Raw genomic sequence first — 17,402 nt, forward strand, 5'->3', positions numbered from 1 at the left:
ACAAGATCGAGTGGTTCCATGACCTTTGTCAAGCAAACTCAAGGTGGTTTACAAAGTGTGGAAGAAGAGAGAGAACAAGATCGAGTGGTTCCATGACCTTTGTCAAGCAAACTCAAGGTGGTTTACACACAGTGGACGAATGGGTGCTCGTTAAAACGAAGCGTCCAAAGGCCTACGTGTCTCAATCTCATTGGACTTGAAATTTGCACTTGGTGGACAAATTTGAGTGGCTGATCTCTATAGCCCAAACTTTTGTCTATGCCCAACCATTAAACAACATCTCATTTTTCATAAAATGTTCAAGGAGCACATGATAGGTATTAAACCCTCACCAACAAGAAGAAGGGACATTCCCTACAACCAGTGGGCCAATGCCTATTTCGTGTTAAATCAAGTTGCACGTTGTGTGTAAGCATGCCAAATGCAGTTTTTGCAGTGCCTAGTTGAAGCCAATGAGGGCTATCCACATGCTGATTATGAATTCCACCAAGGTCCAAAGACTCCTCTAAGTAAATTCTACCTGCGCGTGTCCTAAATCCCCAGTACGATACCATGTATGGAAGTCGTCAAACGTTTCTTAGACTGAATGACCAACTAAAAGTTAGGAAAAAACCAGGTGCTTACTAAGGTTGTTAACCAGATAATGATAATAAAACTTATAAAAGACAAAACGCATAATAAAAAAGAAAAGCGGGATGGGAGATAAGGTTCGCTCACCATCATCTTCTTTACATTTCTCCTTTTTTTCCTTGCACTAAGTAGCGGCTTTTTCTTCCCGGGAGAGATGAGCTTGAGAATCACCTGCAATGGAGTCTCTTTTCTCTGCACTAGAAGCAGTTTTTTCCTCGGGAGAGATGACCTGGAGCCGCATCTGCAATGGAGTCTGATGTGAAAACAGAGGAGGGGCAGAAGAAGAAGAAGTGAGAGTAGGAGGAATGAAACGGGGGGAAATACAAGGGAGCGGGTCTCCCGAGGGAGCGAATCAGCAAGTAGTACTGCAGCAACAACAACAGATGAATATGCTGGCTGCTGGATATGCAGACTCGGATGTGAGTTCTCCGGGCTCTGTGGGAGGTGGAGGCGGAGGCGGAGGCGGGAGAGGCGGATCGGAGGAAGGGGGGGCTGCGGCGGCAGGAGGGATCAGCAGCAGTAATAGATGGGAGGAGTCCGGGTACGCGAGGGTGAAGCTCATGTGCAGCTACGGCGGGAGGATCCTGCCGCGGCCGCACGACAATCAGCTGAGATACGTCGGGGGCGAGAGCCGCATCGTCGTGGTGACCCGGTCCGTCAGCTTCGCGGAGCTTACGGCCAAGCTCTCCCGGCTGTTTGGGGCTTCCGTGCTGGTGAAGTACCAGCTGCCCTGCGAAGATCTGGATGCCCTCATCTCCGTCACCTCCGACGAGGATCTCGACAACATGATGGACGAATACGACCGCCTCCTCCGTTCCGGATCGTCGGCACGCCTGCGCCTCTTCCTATTCCCGGCCAAGCTCGAGAGGAGCCAGACCTCCTCCCTGTCGGAGATGCTAGCCGATGGCAGCCACGGCAATCGCGAGCGCTGGTTCGTCGACGCGATCAACGGCAACCTGCCCCCCCCACCCTTGCTGTCTCGGGTGCGATCGGAGACGTCCTCCGTCATGTCCGATCAGACCCCGGACTATCTGTTCGGCCTCGATGAATGGGCTGCTGCCACCAGCTACAGCGCCTCCTCTTCCTCTGCCGCCGCCGCGCCAGCTCCGCCAATAGACAGCTCCGGTCCCGACATCAATCCGCCGCTTGATGGCAGCCAATCGTCCGCAGCACAGACCTCTTCCCTCTTCGGCTCTCTCCTTCAACCACAAGCAGCTGCCGGAGATAATCAAACTTCATCCGTTCCTGCCTCGCCCCTCAAGCGCAAGCCCATGGGCTCCTCCTCCTCTGCCCCCCCGGCCGTCATCTCCATACTCTCCGCCATGGCGGCTACCGCTGCTACCAAAGGGATGCCGTTGCAGCCCCCTGCACATGTGGCGGTTGAGATCGACAGCCATCCGCTAGAGGCTCTAGAGCGACACTCCATTGACTCGGACAGAGGAGTAGGCGCTGCTGAGAAGAAGATCATTCCTGATCAGGCCGGAGATCAGCAAAGCTTTATCGTCCGCAAGAAAGAAGAGGTTAGTTCCGAGCATTTGCTACCCAAAGATCTAATCCTTGATGAAGATTTGGTGCAGAAACCGGTCTCCAAGGCAAGCAGCCTCCAGCAGAAGGCTGATGGGAGTACTTCTGCAGCGACAGATCAAGCGGCAACATTAGATTTACCTGTTTTCGACGAGCTGGAGGGTCCAACCATGGCGCCTCTGAACGGCATTGATCAGGTCGTCGACCTACAGGTAGCGGGAGTGCAGCGGCTATCAGACAATGTTGGACCGCTGCCAGTTTCGAGATCAAGTCTCGGGGAAGATAATACCAATGCCACCAAACAAAGGGATCATCCAGCTGCTGCTCCTGCGGCGTCCAAATCCAACGTCGACAGCAAATTCATCCCGCTCACTACTAATGTCGCAGTTAAGCTGGATTCAGAGATTGATTCTTCATCACTGCACTATTCGACGGCTAACGTTACCGCTCCCTTTATAGTTTCGCAGCAGCAGGTTCCAGTGCCCAGGGTGGAGCAAGGCAGATTGATAACGAGGCAAGCCTCAAGTCATCTAATGAGTCCAGCAACCAAGGAAACAACCGTGGTAGCAGAGGAGCAACCAGCGCAGAAATCCATCGTGATGCAGCCTCGGTTATATTATCAGATGCAGCAATCTTCCCTGGAAGAGACCACATACGCCACACAGAGTCCTAGTACAACCCTGAACCCTCCAATGTCAGCTGCGATTATGACGGCAGGTACAGCAAATAGTCCGTATAATATCAACACTACAAAGGGCAACCCTGCTGTCAACGTGGCGCAGGTGCAAGCTACCACGCGTTTAGTCCCTACGCCCCCGACGACTGTGCAGGCAGCGGCAATGCAGAAGCAGCAGCTACCGCGAGTGAAGACCACAAGCTCGACATCCGGATCAGAACAGGTGACTAGGGGAGCTGCCCATAATAATCTTCAGAGGCAGGTGAGCGACCCAGTGGTGCATTTGGCAAAGACGAGCTCCCCCACGGCGGCAGGCGTACCTTCTAGGTTCCGCGGGCAGCCCGCTACGACAACTACCACCATCACTGCTGCTGCTCCTGTTACTGCTGCAACTGCAGTTCACGGCGTCAGTCGCCCAGTTTATGGCCTGAAGGCGGCTGGGGCAGCGGGTATCCGCCCGCCCCCCTCCACATTAATCATGCAGCAGCTGGCTGACCCGGATATTGCAGCTACCTCCAATATAATACGCCCACCGCCGGCCCCCATGCAGGTCAGCGTAAATCCGTTTGTGGACGACTTCCGCCCTCATATTCATCAAGTCTTTGCCCCCTCTGACGATATTCGTCCTCAAGGAGGAGGAAGGCAGGTGTGAACTTATGTTCCTGTCTGGTGCCTTTCATCGTTTGTTTTTCTCCCGCCGGCCGTGCCTCCGGCGGGGCGGGGCGGGGTTGGCTTTTTGTATATAGCCTTCTACACACAGTCGCGCGCTCTTGCTCGTACACACACAATCTGAATGAAGCTGTCACCACACAGCAGCCAACAATAAACCATGTGAATCGTTATCTTCTATCTCACGGGTGTAAAGGTTTGTCACGAGTTTGTATGCATCATGTCTCCATAACACACATTATACTATCACATTTTATTGTTAGCTTTTTGAAGCTTCATGTCTCTGCCCTTACTAGCCTCTCATTACCACGTTCTTAGGCAGATTTTTAGAGGTTTTTTATCATATTATAACGAGATCGCCTATACATCTTAAATAAAAGGTCTTCTCTTCAATTATTTTAGGGTTTTCCTCAATCAAGTAATTCATTTTTCTTGAATGCTACATAATACACATATACACACTTTTTTTTTTGGTTAAAGCATGTGGGTTTCTGCCTCATTAATAACTAGCTTGACACTAAACTCCATTTTTCACAAACGTTAAATGATGCACATAGATACTTTTTACTCTAGCCTAAGAATGGTGGTGGTCCTCTTGATCAATGTGTGTAGAGAGGGAATGTCAACTTGTACCATAAAAAGATCACTAGTTGCTATGTTCACCTAACAAAGGGATCTCACTTGACATTACGTAGCAAATGCCAAGTGGCAAAATGCTTTTCTTGGTCATTTTATAAGTTATTTAAGATGTGTCTATTTTTGTTGCTAGGCTCTCCTTACAACACACTTACTATAAAATGAATTGATATATCATAATGCTTACCATTGCATGCAAGGGCTCATCCATATCCAAATGGTTAGAAATATGAAATGTGTAAGTTTATTTTACTTTGACAAGTGAATGCAATTGTTTGGATTAGTATACTTTTACTTTGCAAAAGTCTCTACTTGTCTGGTTAATGGAGTCCCTCTCATGAACCACCCATGATTCTCTTTTCAATCTTATGAGTGATTGGCATGCCCACCACTTTTTCATTACTAGATAAGCTTATGAGGACATGGAGAAATGTTGTTTCCATGGGGGTATGTGCCACATGTTAATTCTTACATGGAGGAGTCATAGTAAAGTTTATATTAAGTTGTCGCTATTACATATGGGAATGGTTACAAGTAAATAATGCATGTATGAATGACTATTTCATCAATTTGCTACTCTACAATCGCTAGTGCACAAATCATGTGATCAAGTAATCACAATAGACTAGGATTAGTAAAATTTTCAATTGGCGAAAGAGCTCACCATCTCCATTCTCTCTCTCTCTCTCTCTCTCTCTCTCTCTCTCTCTCTCTCTCTCTCTCTCTCTCTCTCTCCACATTGGGGTAGGATCCATGAACAACATATACTTGTGCATCAGGGCTAGTACACGTGCAAGTTGATGTCACCTATGCATGTTCTTGTAATTAACTCCAATAACATGTGACCAAGTCCCTTTGACTTTTACTCGTAAATAAACACAACCAATGAAAGTGAAGGTAGAACCCTTAAAAGTGGGAGTACTTGTTTAACTCAACTAAACTTCAAATCTAGTGGCCATGTAGTTTTGATTCTCTCCCTTCTCATGGATACAATGTTTTAGATTACTATTTGCTGGTGATTGTTTCATTTTTGTGGACATATGATCCTCAAGTCCAAGTATGTCCACAGTAAGTCAATGAATCCATGTGTGGCAGTGCTCTATTGCTCTAATCCCAAGTGAAAGTTCTCCTTGCAACTCAATCTACTTATGCATGCCCTCCCTCTTAAAGAAATACATTAGCAGTTCAATAGTTTAAACATGGCAACATAATTGTAAATACATACCAAAAGTAAGCATGACCCTAAATATTATTGTGCTTTAATTATTATCAAGAAAGAGGAAGAGAAAAAATGATGAAGATTGCTAGGAATATAAGAATACTTACTCACCAAATGGTATCTAAATATAAAAATATTCTTACTAGTGAAAATCATGTGTGGGAATTGAAGAAAAGGAAGAGCCAACCACAAGAAGTCCGAACCTAAATTGCTTGTGCTAATTATCATCTATGAGAAAGAGGAAGAGGAAGGGGGATCATATGTGCTAGGATTCTAGCTTTAAGTGTTGATAAACATTTTATTTATGAAAAGTGAAAAAGAGAAAGAGAAAGATGATGAACGCTAAGAGAAATATAAAGAATAAATACTTTTGTCAAGAATCTCTTCAAAAAATAACTTCTTTTTTTTGTGTAGAAGAAGGAGGATAAGAGAATGAGAAAGAAGATCACGATGAACCTAAAGAGAAAGAGGAAGAGGAAAGAAGAAAACAAAGAGAATAAAAAAGTTCACTTTAAACAAGACTACAATGTGCACTTAAGGAAAATTTGAAAACCCGAAGAACAAGTGCCATGCCTCAAGCTAAACGTTTCAAGCCTTAGAATTGCTCTATTATTACATGTGGCTCTGACTTTTTGTGTTTTGTTTCCCCTTTAACTTTTCTTTCTTCTCTCTAGCTTTTCCTTTTGCAACTTGTAATGCTTTAGGGCATAGGCTTGCCCCCTTGTTTATTTAATGCATACATATCACTCTTTATAGACGTTTTCTCTTTTATAGACACTCTTTCTCTCTATTATTATAGACACACACATTGCCATTAGGCAATGGTACATAAATTATACAAAGTATACATAAAGTATACAAAGTACTTGAATGTTTGATAACTTTCCTAGCTTCTTGAACATACCATGGTCAATAAAATACAAAGTTGATACTTTAAGGCACATGTCAATTTGTACGACTTGATGAACTTAAACCAATCTATAGAGTGGACGTATGGACAAATGTTAGTCCACCATATGAGAGAGAGAGAGAGAGAGAGAGAGAGAGAGAGAGAGAGAGAGAGAGAGAGAGAGAGAGAGAGAGAGAGAGAGAGAGAGAGAGAGAGAGAGAGAGAGAGAGAGAGGTAGGAGGGACTGAGGGAGTAAAATGATGGGATCATCTTTGGAATTATCCATTGATGGGTGTGAAATACTTCTTTGATGAAAGATACATAGATGTATAGGTTACCCAAAATGCAACAATACACAAATAAGATATAACTTCACACAATACAATAATTAACTTCAAATTATGCAAATTATTTATGTTGATCCTACAAGTAAATGTGTAAACTAGTACATGCAAGTAAAGGATATGAAGTTATTGTTTATATAATGCACATCTATTGTCACAAATGTGTGTAAGATTAATCTTTACTATTAATTAATAGGAGGTTAAGGGTCTCACCACATGGCACTCTCTTGCCCCCTGTTGCATTTAGCAAGGTGGGTGCCACATGGCACCACGACCCTCCTGTGACCTCCCAAACTTTGTTTGCCCCTTGCATTCTCACAATGTGCCTGCATATTCATCCCATAAGTATAGGAGTGCCAAAAGAATCCTCACAAAATTGTATAAAATGAAGCATAGGGGGAAGGCAAACCTCACACTTCCATTGTCGCAAAGCGTGCACCGCAAAGGGTGGGATTCCTTCATGCATGGTTTTTTAAATTTAAATACCCCTACCACGTGAAGTGTGATTAAACCCTTGGTAGCTCAATGCGCTTTAGGTTTTATCCTTATTTAAAAAATTAGAAACCCCCCTCTCCCCAACCCACCCATTAGGTATGCTTTACAAGGAACTTTTTAAATATTAAACTCCATCCCCCCACAAATTTAATACACCCAACCACCATGATGCATGGAGTGCATTTTAATATTTTTGTAATATTAAACCCCTCCCGAGGTTGGGCAATGGCTCAAATCAAGCTAATGTCAATAATAGGCAATTCAGTAGTGCCCCAAATCAAGTCGAGGTTGCAATTGGGCCGACTGTATGAAGCACAAGAACCATACCTCTCCCCTCCACTCTCAAGCATAGGGCTATTTACTAGTCCTTCTATGGAAGGAGCACCAGGCATCCACAAGCCTTATTGCACATTCATCGACATTGTCTCCATCATGAAGCTTCTTTTTTTCATGAACCAAAACCAATTCCCTACTTGCATTGAAAGTTGTTAGGGGTAGGCCATGGACAACATGGTTGTTGCTATTATTGCCATTTCAGTCTCCATATAATGAGCAAAGTATGCCATAATGCAAAAAAAAGACCTTGGCATTTCTTGGCACTTTGATACACTCCTCATTGTGCACTTTCAAAATACTCCCTTGAGTATCACGTTTTTCTAAGGATGACGAAAAAACCCATATGTGACCAAACCTTGGGCATGGAGGTGTTCAAGGAATGATGAAAATCATTATGTAGAGTGAGGAAGAAGCAATGGAGCTACGTGCTCAAGAGGAGGTCAATATCCCCTCTTCACCCTTTAATTAAAGGAGCAAGACCTCTCTCTCTCTCTCTCTCTCTCTCTCTCTCTCTCTCTCTCTCTCTCTCTCACTCTCTCTCTCTACACACACACACACACACACACACAATTTTAATTATTATTAATATTAATAGAACATAAACTAATTAAGTAGCTAAAGACTCACTATTGCCCTTATAGCCATCACACCCATTTTTGGTAATTTGTTTTCTTCTCTGTACCTCCATTACCTATATATTCATGTGTAATGCATATACTAATACATGTACATGTGTTGCTTCACTTTTCCTTTTATATACTATATCTATACTTGCCATTTGTGTTAAAATGCATATGATCATTCCTTTAGGAGAAGAAGGCAATAACCATTGTTCTTGTGCATTTCTTACTTCCTCTTGACAGAGGGGCATGTATCACACAAGAAATGAGTACTTAAGAGTAATAGTAATGAGCATCAATCTTGATCTTTAGATCACCCAACATTATGTAGCTTTCTTCTAAAAATGGGGCCAACTATATCTTTCACCTATGTCAATTACACACAAAGTTACATCTCACATCATAAATAAATTTCTTTGATTGTCCCTCAATCAAGAGCATGGAGGAAGTGAGTTCCTAAAGCTTAACTCACAAGCTACTTGCTATAAGTGTGTGCATGGCTAAAATACAAAGGGCTTTATAAGCAAGTCAAAGGGATATTTTACTTGCTTCTATAGTAGCAGAAGGCTTTGCATATTGAATCACATACTTTCAGAGGCGGCCCTTTGTCCCCTACCACCAATAGCTTCCTCTCAACCTTTACCATGATTCTCGATGTGGCAACCTTGGTATGCACATTAATCCTTGCATGCATCTTCAATTTCTCAATCTGATGACACCACAACCTTCTAACTCAAACTTCTTAGCATGAATGAGGTGCACGATTCTAATAGAAGGCTTAGTAACTTTGAAGGTCTCTAATAAGCGTACTGAAGAAGGGATCATGATTTATACAAAGTGTTGATGATCTTCAAGCCCCTTGATCATCCTATGTCATCGAAACCTTCAGCCACTACCTTTGGTATAATGCAAGTGCTTCATAATAGTTTTGGGGACTCTCATGGTTTGTTTTTTAGGGACTCAATTGGCCACGAATCATATTGCCATGTGCAAGACATGCATCAAAATGTGAAATGTGTTAGCCAATAATAACAGTGTTGCTTCAAAGTTCGCCATGAAGTGCTGAGAGGAAAATAGGCATGGAGCACTGAGTATATTACAATGCAAGAATACTATCTTTGCAAATATGTCAATGTATTATAATGTTGCATACATAAACAATGATAGTGACATATATTGATGGGTGTTAACCTTGCATGCTTTTTTAATAATAGTGCGCCTTACTCTTCTAGATAGATGTGAACTTTAGATTACAAATGCAACAATATTAACTTTTCCATGTGTCAATTTCTCACAATGTTAAGTGCACAAAAGATGGACATGACATGTGTGGCTAGGTGTTAATACCTCTTGCTAAGCACTCTACCAACTAGATATGATGGACTAGTACAATTAGAACATTGTGACCAAGTCAAATCAAATTTGAATTCAATTAGTCCACGAATAATCCTACAAATAGCATGCTTAACTTCCATGTGCAATATTGTAGATAGTATGCTTAACTTGCATACATATGCTCAAAATAGTATCACCATTCATTTGTTTAAAACACTTCAATCATTTCATATCAAGGCCTATCCAATTATCAATGCATTCTAAGAGGCTATGCTTCAAATAGGAGCTTATCCATGTAATTGTGGTCCATTTGAAAGACATTTATTATGCTTCATACAAATATATGTGTTTCATATTTGAAGATGACACTTTACTCAATTGGAAATTCCTTGGATTTATATGAGCACTGCATTCTTAAGCAATGTTTCTTTTGGACCTTGATCAACTTCAATTTCATCACCTCATATGTGTATGCTATGGAAATGTCTAATAGCCCCATGTGTCCACCATCCAATGCATCCACCACATTAATCAAGTCTCGTAAGACCTTTCAATATGAGAGTGATGACGGTAGATTGTACTAAGCAAGGTTTCATGTGGCTTCTCACTTACTAGTGTTTTTGTTTACTCTCTTGCAATTGTTAATGCCATGTTAAAGGACTATAGTAATGCTAGAGTTTTTTGGAATCTTTGTAGCTTGATTTTTCTAAGATGCAATAAATAATACTATTCATACAATGTTTACAATGGAAACAGAGTTGATGTTTACATATTAAGGTAGTCATCTAAATACAAGTAGCCTTGGAAACAAGGAGTACATAATTCTCTTAATGAGTGTGTCCTTAAAATTTGAAGCATGACTAAGCATATTGTCATGCTTACATATAAGGCAAATGAGAAACCTAAGAGTTTTGGAGCAAGATGGAACAAAATTCTTTCGTGGTGGCTATTGTGCTAAACATGTGTTGTCTAAAGGGCTTAGCATGTTCTACAAGATGAATAAGTTGTAGTGAGTCTTAGCCTAGCTAACAACATGTAATGGCTCATGCTTATCGTATCAACAAACCATATCTTCTAATTCCACATTAGACATAATATATATGCTTGGCTATTTATGTTTCCTTTGTGCCATTGCCTTGTATTCGTACCATTGTATTGTACTTACTTCTTTAGTAGTGGGTCATTTCTATATATTGTAAGCTAGCATATTGCAATTGTATGTCCATTGACTTGACATGGGAAAAGGATTTAGGATTTGGGTGAGTTAGGGCTAAGATTTCCCGACCAAAAAGGCTTTTTAAATGTGTGTAACCCTATGTTCTAATAATCAATTCTTTCTTTTCTTCATTTTCCTGTATTATCTTGTTGAACTCTTGTTATTATCTTGGGGTCTCAACCCTCTTTAAACTTGTTGATGTCAAGATTGTGGGAGAGAAGGAAGGAGTCTCACTTGTAGATTTCTTGCTTTCACAATGGGGGAATACACACAAGGGTGGAGGCTGAAAACAATTTTCCTCTTCTTAGTTGTGTAAGCCAAAAAAACTCACGTACAAAGAAATAGAAGAACCCTATATATGGGTCTCAAACCAAACTCAACTAACTAAGGTGGCATACTAACTGAGCCACGAACTAGAGTAGATAAGGATAGCTATCATGCTGCATCTACAACTGACAAGTCGATGACATAAATACACAACGGTTACCCTGGCGTATCACGAGTGGAGCTCGATATCTCAACACTCCCCCTCGAGCTCAATCCCAATTCCTGCACACCAAGTAGGTCTCTGAACTTGCGCAGCTTCTCTGCGCCCAATGCCTTCGTAAATATGTCAGTTACCTGATCCTCTGTGCTGACATAAACTAGATCAATAAGACCTAGTAAAACCCTTTCTCGCACATAGTGATAATGCACCTCAATGTGCTTTGTTCTAGCATGATAGACTGGGTTATTTGCCAAGTGTATACTACTCATGTTGTCACAATAAATGACAACTGGCCCATCTGTAGACTGATGCATATCATAAAGTAGCTTATGCAACCAAGCTACCTCACATGCAGCCATTGCTGCACCCCTGTACTCAGCCTCTGTGCTCGACAAGGCAACTGTAGGCTGTTTCTTGCTGCTCCAAGTGACTGCAGCACTGCCAAAAGAGAACACATATCCACTGGTAGATCATCTATCAGAAATACTACCAGCCCAATCAGTATCAGTGTATCCATGCAACTGTATCTGAACCCCAATCTCATAAAATAGTCCATACTGCAATGTGGACTTCACATACCTGAGTATGCGTCTAGCCGCATCCAAATGTGGTTTCCTTGGAGCCTGCATAAACTGACTTACCAATCCAATAGCATAGCTCAAATCTGGCCTGGTAATAGTCATATAAATCAAACTTCCTACTATGCGTCTGTACATAGTAGGGTCTTCTAAAAGCTCACATGTATCTGTGCTCAGCTTCACATTCTGCTCCAAAGGAATTGAAATAGGCTTACAGCCTGTCATCCCATATTTGGACAGCATGTCCAATCCATACTGCCTCTGCAAGAGCTGTATCCCACTTGGTGATCTAATCACCTCAATGCCCAAGAAATAGTACAGCTCTCCCAAATCCTTCATCTCAAACTTCTGCTTCAATAGCATTTTCACATGAAGGATATCTTCATCACTGTCACCTGTCATAATCAAATCATCAACATAAATGACAAGTAGCATAATACCTTTCTCTGTTTTTCTCACATAAAGTGAGAAATCTGCCTTGGAAATCTGAAAGCCAATAGTGACAAGATACTGTCCTATCTTGTCAGATCATGCTCTAGGTGCTTGCTTCAAGCCATACAAGGCTTTCTTCAACCTGCAAACAAACTCAAGATGAACAGCATGCACATAACCTGGTGGCTGCTCCATATAGACCTCTTCTTGCAAATCACCATGCAAGAAGGCATTCTTTACATCCATCTAATGTAAAGACCATCCCTTTGATGCAGCCATAGCAATGACTGCTCTAACGGTTGCCATCCTTGCAACCGGACTGAATGTTTCTTCATAGTCAATGCCATATGTTTGTGCATACCCCTTGACTACTAATCTTGCCTTGTATCTGTTCACCAAACCATCTGCATTGTGCTTCACCTTATAAACCCACTTACAGCCAATTGCATTTTTACCTTTAGGCAAAGGTACCAATTCCCATGTAGCATTTGCTTCCAAGGCATCCATTTCTTCATCCACGGCTTTCTCCCATTTTTCTTTTCCCATGGCTTGCTCAAAAGAAGTGGGTTCTGGTTCCTGTATCACTTTGACCATATATGCATAGTGAATGGCTGTAAATCCATCATATTTCAGCCTATCCACAGGATACCTAGCTCTCGTAGACCTACGCAAAGTAGGTTCACTCCCAGGTGCTCTCAAAACATCCCTGGTCTTCCTTACTCCAGGTGTAACAATAGAAGGAATACCCAACTCATCATCAATACTCTGTTCTGAGCCACTGGATTCACCATCCACATAAGAGTGACCTGCATTCACATCAAACATGGGCTGATCAACCTTCTCTTTTCCTTTTCGTGATACCTGCATACCACTATCTGCATTGCTTTGAGAAGATTCTCCTGATCTCAATCTGCCTGTCCATGGCGAAGAATGTGAACCACTGCTAGAGGACGCTCCAGGTCCACTAATATTTTGTGATTGCTGGTGTGAACTCTGTGCAGCATTACCATTTTGTGCATCTACATCATCAATCACATTTACTGATTTATACCAGCTACTCATCTCATCAAAAACAACATCTCTGCTCACTGTAAACTTACGAGTAGAAGGGTTATAGTATCTATACCCTTTTTGCTGCAGAGAGTAATCAATAAAGATGCACTTCTCAGCTTTTGGATCCAACTTGGATCTCAACTCATCTGGCACATGTACATAGGCAATGCAACAAAAAATTTTCAAATGAGAAATATCTGGTTTCCTACCAGTATACCTCTCCTCTGGAGTCATTCCATGTATTGCTGCAGTGGGAGTCCTGTTCATTATGTAGATTGCTGTAGCAACTGCTTCAGCCCAATAAAAATCTGGTAAGTCTTTTTCATTAAGCATGGCACGAGATACCTCTCCAATATGCCTGTTTTTCCTTTCTGCAATTCCATTTTGTTGTGGGTTATGACTGCATGAATATTGTTGCTTTATGCCATGCTCCTGCAGGAACCTTGTAAACTCATTTGAGAGGTACTCTCCCCCTCCATCTGACCTTAGGCATTTTATTTGCAGGCCTGTTTCTTTTTCAACCATAGCTTTAAGGGTTTTGAAATGCCCAAAAACTTCACTTTTCTTTTTCATAAAATACACCCAAACTTTTCTGCTATAGTCATCAATAAAAGTGACAAAATAATGACAGCCTCCAAGAGATGCAACTTTAGTAGTCCACACATCAGAGTGGATTAATTCCAATGGCTTCTCACTCTCTTGAACATGTCTAGGAAATGGTTTCCTTGCCTGTTTTCCAAACTGACAGGCTTTACATACCTTATGCATTTCTGCAACCTTGAATTTAGGCAAACCTGCAACAATATTTTGGGCCTGCATTGATTTAAGTCGCTGTACATTAACATGACCAATGCGTTTATGCCAGATATCAATATCTGCAACTACACCAGTCCCATGTGCAAACATTACTGCACTCAATTCAGACATGTCTGCATCCAATGTAAACATTCTGCCCTTCTTCTTTCCTTTTGCTATCAAGCGATCTTTATTTTTCATATCCTCAACAAAGCATCCATGAGGATTAAATCTGACCTGCAAGCCCTGCTCAACCATTTGACCAACAGAAACCAGATTCTTGGTGATATTCGGGACATGAAATACATCGGACATGTATTTCTTTTTCCCATCCTGCATAGACAAAGGAAATTTTCCAATCTGCACAATAGGATGTGCAGTATCATCACCAGTCTCCACAAATCCTGGTTTTTCCATTTTTCTTGCATCCTCCATCCATTTTGCATGACCTGTCATGTGGTTTGATGCACCTGAGTCAACATACCATACATCATTGCTTTCTTCTACACTTGTCACAGAATTGTTCATGTGCTGCACCATAAACAAGTGCTCATTTCTGTCATCACCCTGTCTACTAGAAGATGCATAATTCCCTTGTTGCAGTTTTCCATTCATGATGTCATTCTGCTTTTTATAGCAGTCTTTAGCCATATGACCCATTTTACCACAGTAGTAGCATTCAACATTACTGTTTGCATTTTGGCCTCTTTGCCATCCACCACGACCTCTTTGGCTCCCCCTGCCTCTAGAGTTACCACGTCCTCCTCCATAGGACTGGTTTTCTTGAGTTTGCTGCATATTCTAATTTCTACCACGGCCTCCATATCGGCCTCCTCTACCTCTGCCTCTACCTCTTCCAGCATTTGAGTAGAAGACAGCTTCTTTTGAAGTTCCTCCTGAAGAAGATGCACCACCATTTCTCTGCTCCTCAGAAATTAGAAGAGCAATCAACTCCTCAAAATCAGGAAATCTTTCACGGACGAAAATGGATGTTCAGAACTGTGCATAATCCTTTCCTAGACCATTTAAGGTCACAGAAACTAAATCATCATCTTCCACTGGCGACCCAATGGAAGCAAGTGCATCTGCAATCTTCTTCACCTTCATGTGGTAGTCATTGATGCTCATATTTTCTCTTTGCACATTATGCAACTCTTGCTTGAGCTGCATTTTCCTGGCTTGCGTATTTGTGCTATACATTTTTGACAAAGTATCCCATGTCTCCTTTGGCGTACTTGCATCTTGAATATGCACAATCATAGAGTCTGAAATGCTGATAGACAACCAGTACATAACTTTCCTGGCTCTCTCATGCCATGCTTTAAATGCCTGCATTTGCTGTTGACTGGGAACATCAAGAAGAACTGGTTCTTCTTCATTTCCTGCAACAAATTCCCAATATCCTTTTCCCATAAGGAAATTCGTCATTCTAAACTTCCATGCTTGGAAGTTGTTCTTGTCAAGCTTTTCAATTACAATCTGTGAAAGAGAATCAGACGCCGTTACAGAACACTGCAAAAAATTCTGTCACTGCAAAAAACACAGCTTCACCCTCACAAGGACAAATCTGCAAAACTGGCGAAAGTGGTATTTGACTACACAGTCACTTCCTAGTGACTATTTTGCATCAACAGGCAACATGGATGATTCTGTAACTCCCAATGTCTTTGCGCATAAGCATACGATGCAATTTCTACAGTAACTTTTCACCGACCTGTAGAATAGTGGCTGCACAGCATAAAACTGGGCCTTTTCTTGAGTGCGTGCAGAAAACTTCCGCCTCCAAAACAGGCCCCGAAATGGCCTCAAATAAAAAAAATATGATTGCCAAGGGCTAAAGCCTGCTCCCGCAGCATATACTGCCCTCTTGCTTCACCGCGAAGGGCGTCTCAACCTGAGACAATGCACTCTTGCAATTTCCGGATGTGCTACCTGCAGAGGTCTGCTCCCAAAACAGAAAATGAAAGCAACACTACTCCTCTTACCAGAACACTGTGAGCTTGGCTTGCTTTCTTGAGCTCCTTACCACGAACAAGGCTCTGATACCATATCAAGATTGTGGGAGAGAAGGAAGGAGTCTCACTTGTAGCTTTCTTGCTTGCACAATGGGGGAATACACACAAGGGTGGAGGCTGAAAACAGTTTTCCTCTTCTTAGTTGTGTAAGCCAAAAGAACTCACGTACAAAGAAATAGAAGAACCCTATATATGGGTCTCAAACCAAACTCAACTAACTAAGGTGGCATACTAACTGAGCCACGAACTAGAGTAGATAAGGATAGCTATCATGTAGCTATTATTCATGGGCGGTGTACCAACCGCATCTACAACTGACAAGTCGGTGACATAAATACACAACGGTCACCCTGGCGTATCACGAGTGGAGCTCGATATCTCAACAGTTGAGAGGTATCATTCTTTGTAATTTCAATTCCCATGCATTCCATAATCATTCAAGGAGCGGAAGCCCAACTTGACTCTAATGGTCCTCATATGAGGTAGTTCACTCTTGGAAGAGCATAAATGCTATACCCATTGTCAAGCTCATGCAAGTTCTTATGCCTTAGTTTCAATTACAACTTCAGCAATTCAATCTTGCATTTACACATTGGGCTCATCTAGTCAACTACTATGCAACTCACAATTGTACTAGATGTATCAACCTTGACCATGAAATTCAAGATTTTAAACTCATTGAGAGGGATAATTTGATTGTCAAGTCAATAGAGTGCCTATGTCGATTTTGACCAATTTTCCACAACTAGCTTACCAATGTTAGATTATGATTAGGTCACTATGTTCATGAACAAGTGGCCACCTAAATATTTTAATTTTATGTAGAAAGTTATATTATATCCCTATTTACTAGCCTTTTAATTTTATGTAGCAAGTTATCTTACAAACTTAGTTACCCATATTTTATGAATTTGAATGTAAACATTTTTGTTTTGCAAGATTGTTCAATTAGGTTCATAAGAAATACCATCTTCAACTTTCAATGGGGGCTTTGACTTTGCCACACAAAAGAGAAGCAAGAGGGTGGAAAGCACAAAAATAAGACCCAATCGGGTAGAGAAAAGCAAAGTAATTCCCTTACACAATTTAAACCAAGTTGGCAAAATGTCCTTAAGAAAAATAAGCATTGTCAACATTGCTAGACATCTAGTCATTTTGAGAAAAAGTGTTGCTCAAAGTCCAAGGTCTGCACAAAACCTACCCCACTTGGAAACTCGAGCTCATAAAAAGAAGATACCTTTGCCCCTCCTCCATAGTCAAGAGGGGGTTATCCTCCAACACATGTAGCTTGTCCATGCCTACAAAGTTCCCACACTATTGATAGGTCACATGGCTTTAGAACCACCCCCTCAACAAATCTCTAGTACACTTGGAGGGATTAAATGTCCTTAAGAAAAATAAGCATTGTCAACATTGCCAAACATTTAGTCATTTTGAGGAAAAGTGTTGCTCA

At 41.8% G+C, this 17,402-nt stretch overlaps 1 protein-coding gene across 1 annotated transcript; it reads left to right on the top strand.

Moving 5' to 3' along the window:
* Positions 1-714: 714 nt before the first annotated feature.
* Positions 715-3,765, top strand: LOC148011577 (uncharacterized). The gene has a single exon (XM_087670063.1). It carries the CDS (start codon positions 936-938, stop codon positions 3,480-3,482), a length of 2,547 nt encoding a protein of 848 aa, XP_087526189.1. The 5' UTR covers positions 715-935; the 3' UTR covers positions 3,483-3,765.
* Positions 3,766-17,402: the final 13,637 nt, after the last annotated feature.

Source organism: Lygodium microphyllum, chromosome 28 (genome assembly GCF_053477565.2).
Source record: "Lygodium microphyllum isolate KBCC chromosome 28, Lygodium_microphyllum_v1.1.10, whole genome shotgun sequence".
NCBI classification, from domain to species: domain Eukaryota; kingdom Viridiplantae; phylum Streptophyta; class Polypodiopsida; order Schizaeales; family Lygodiaceae; genus Lygodium; species Lygodium microphyllum.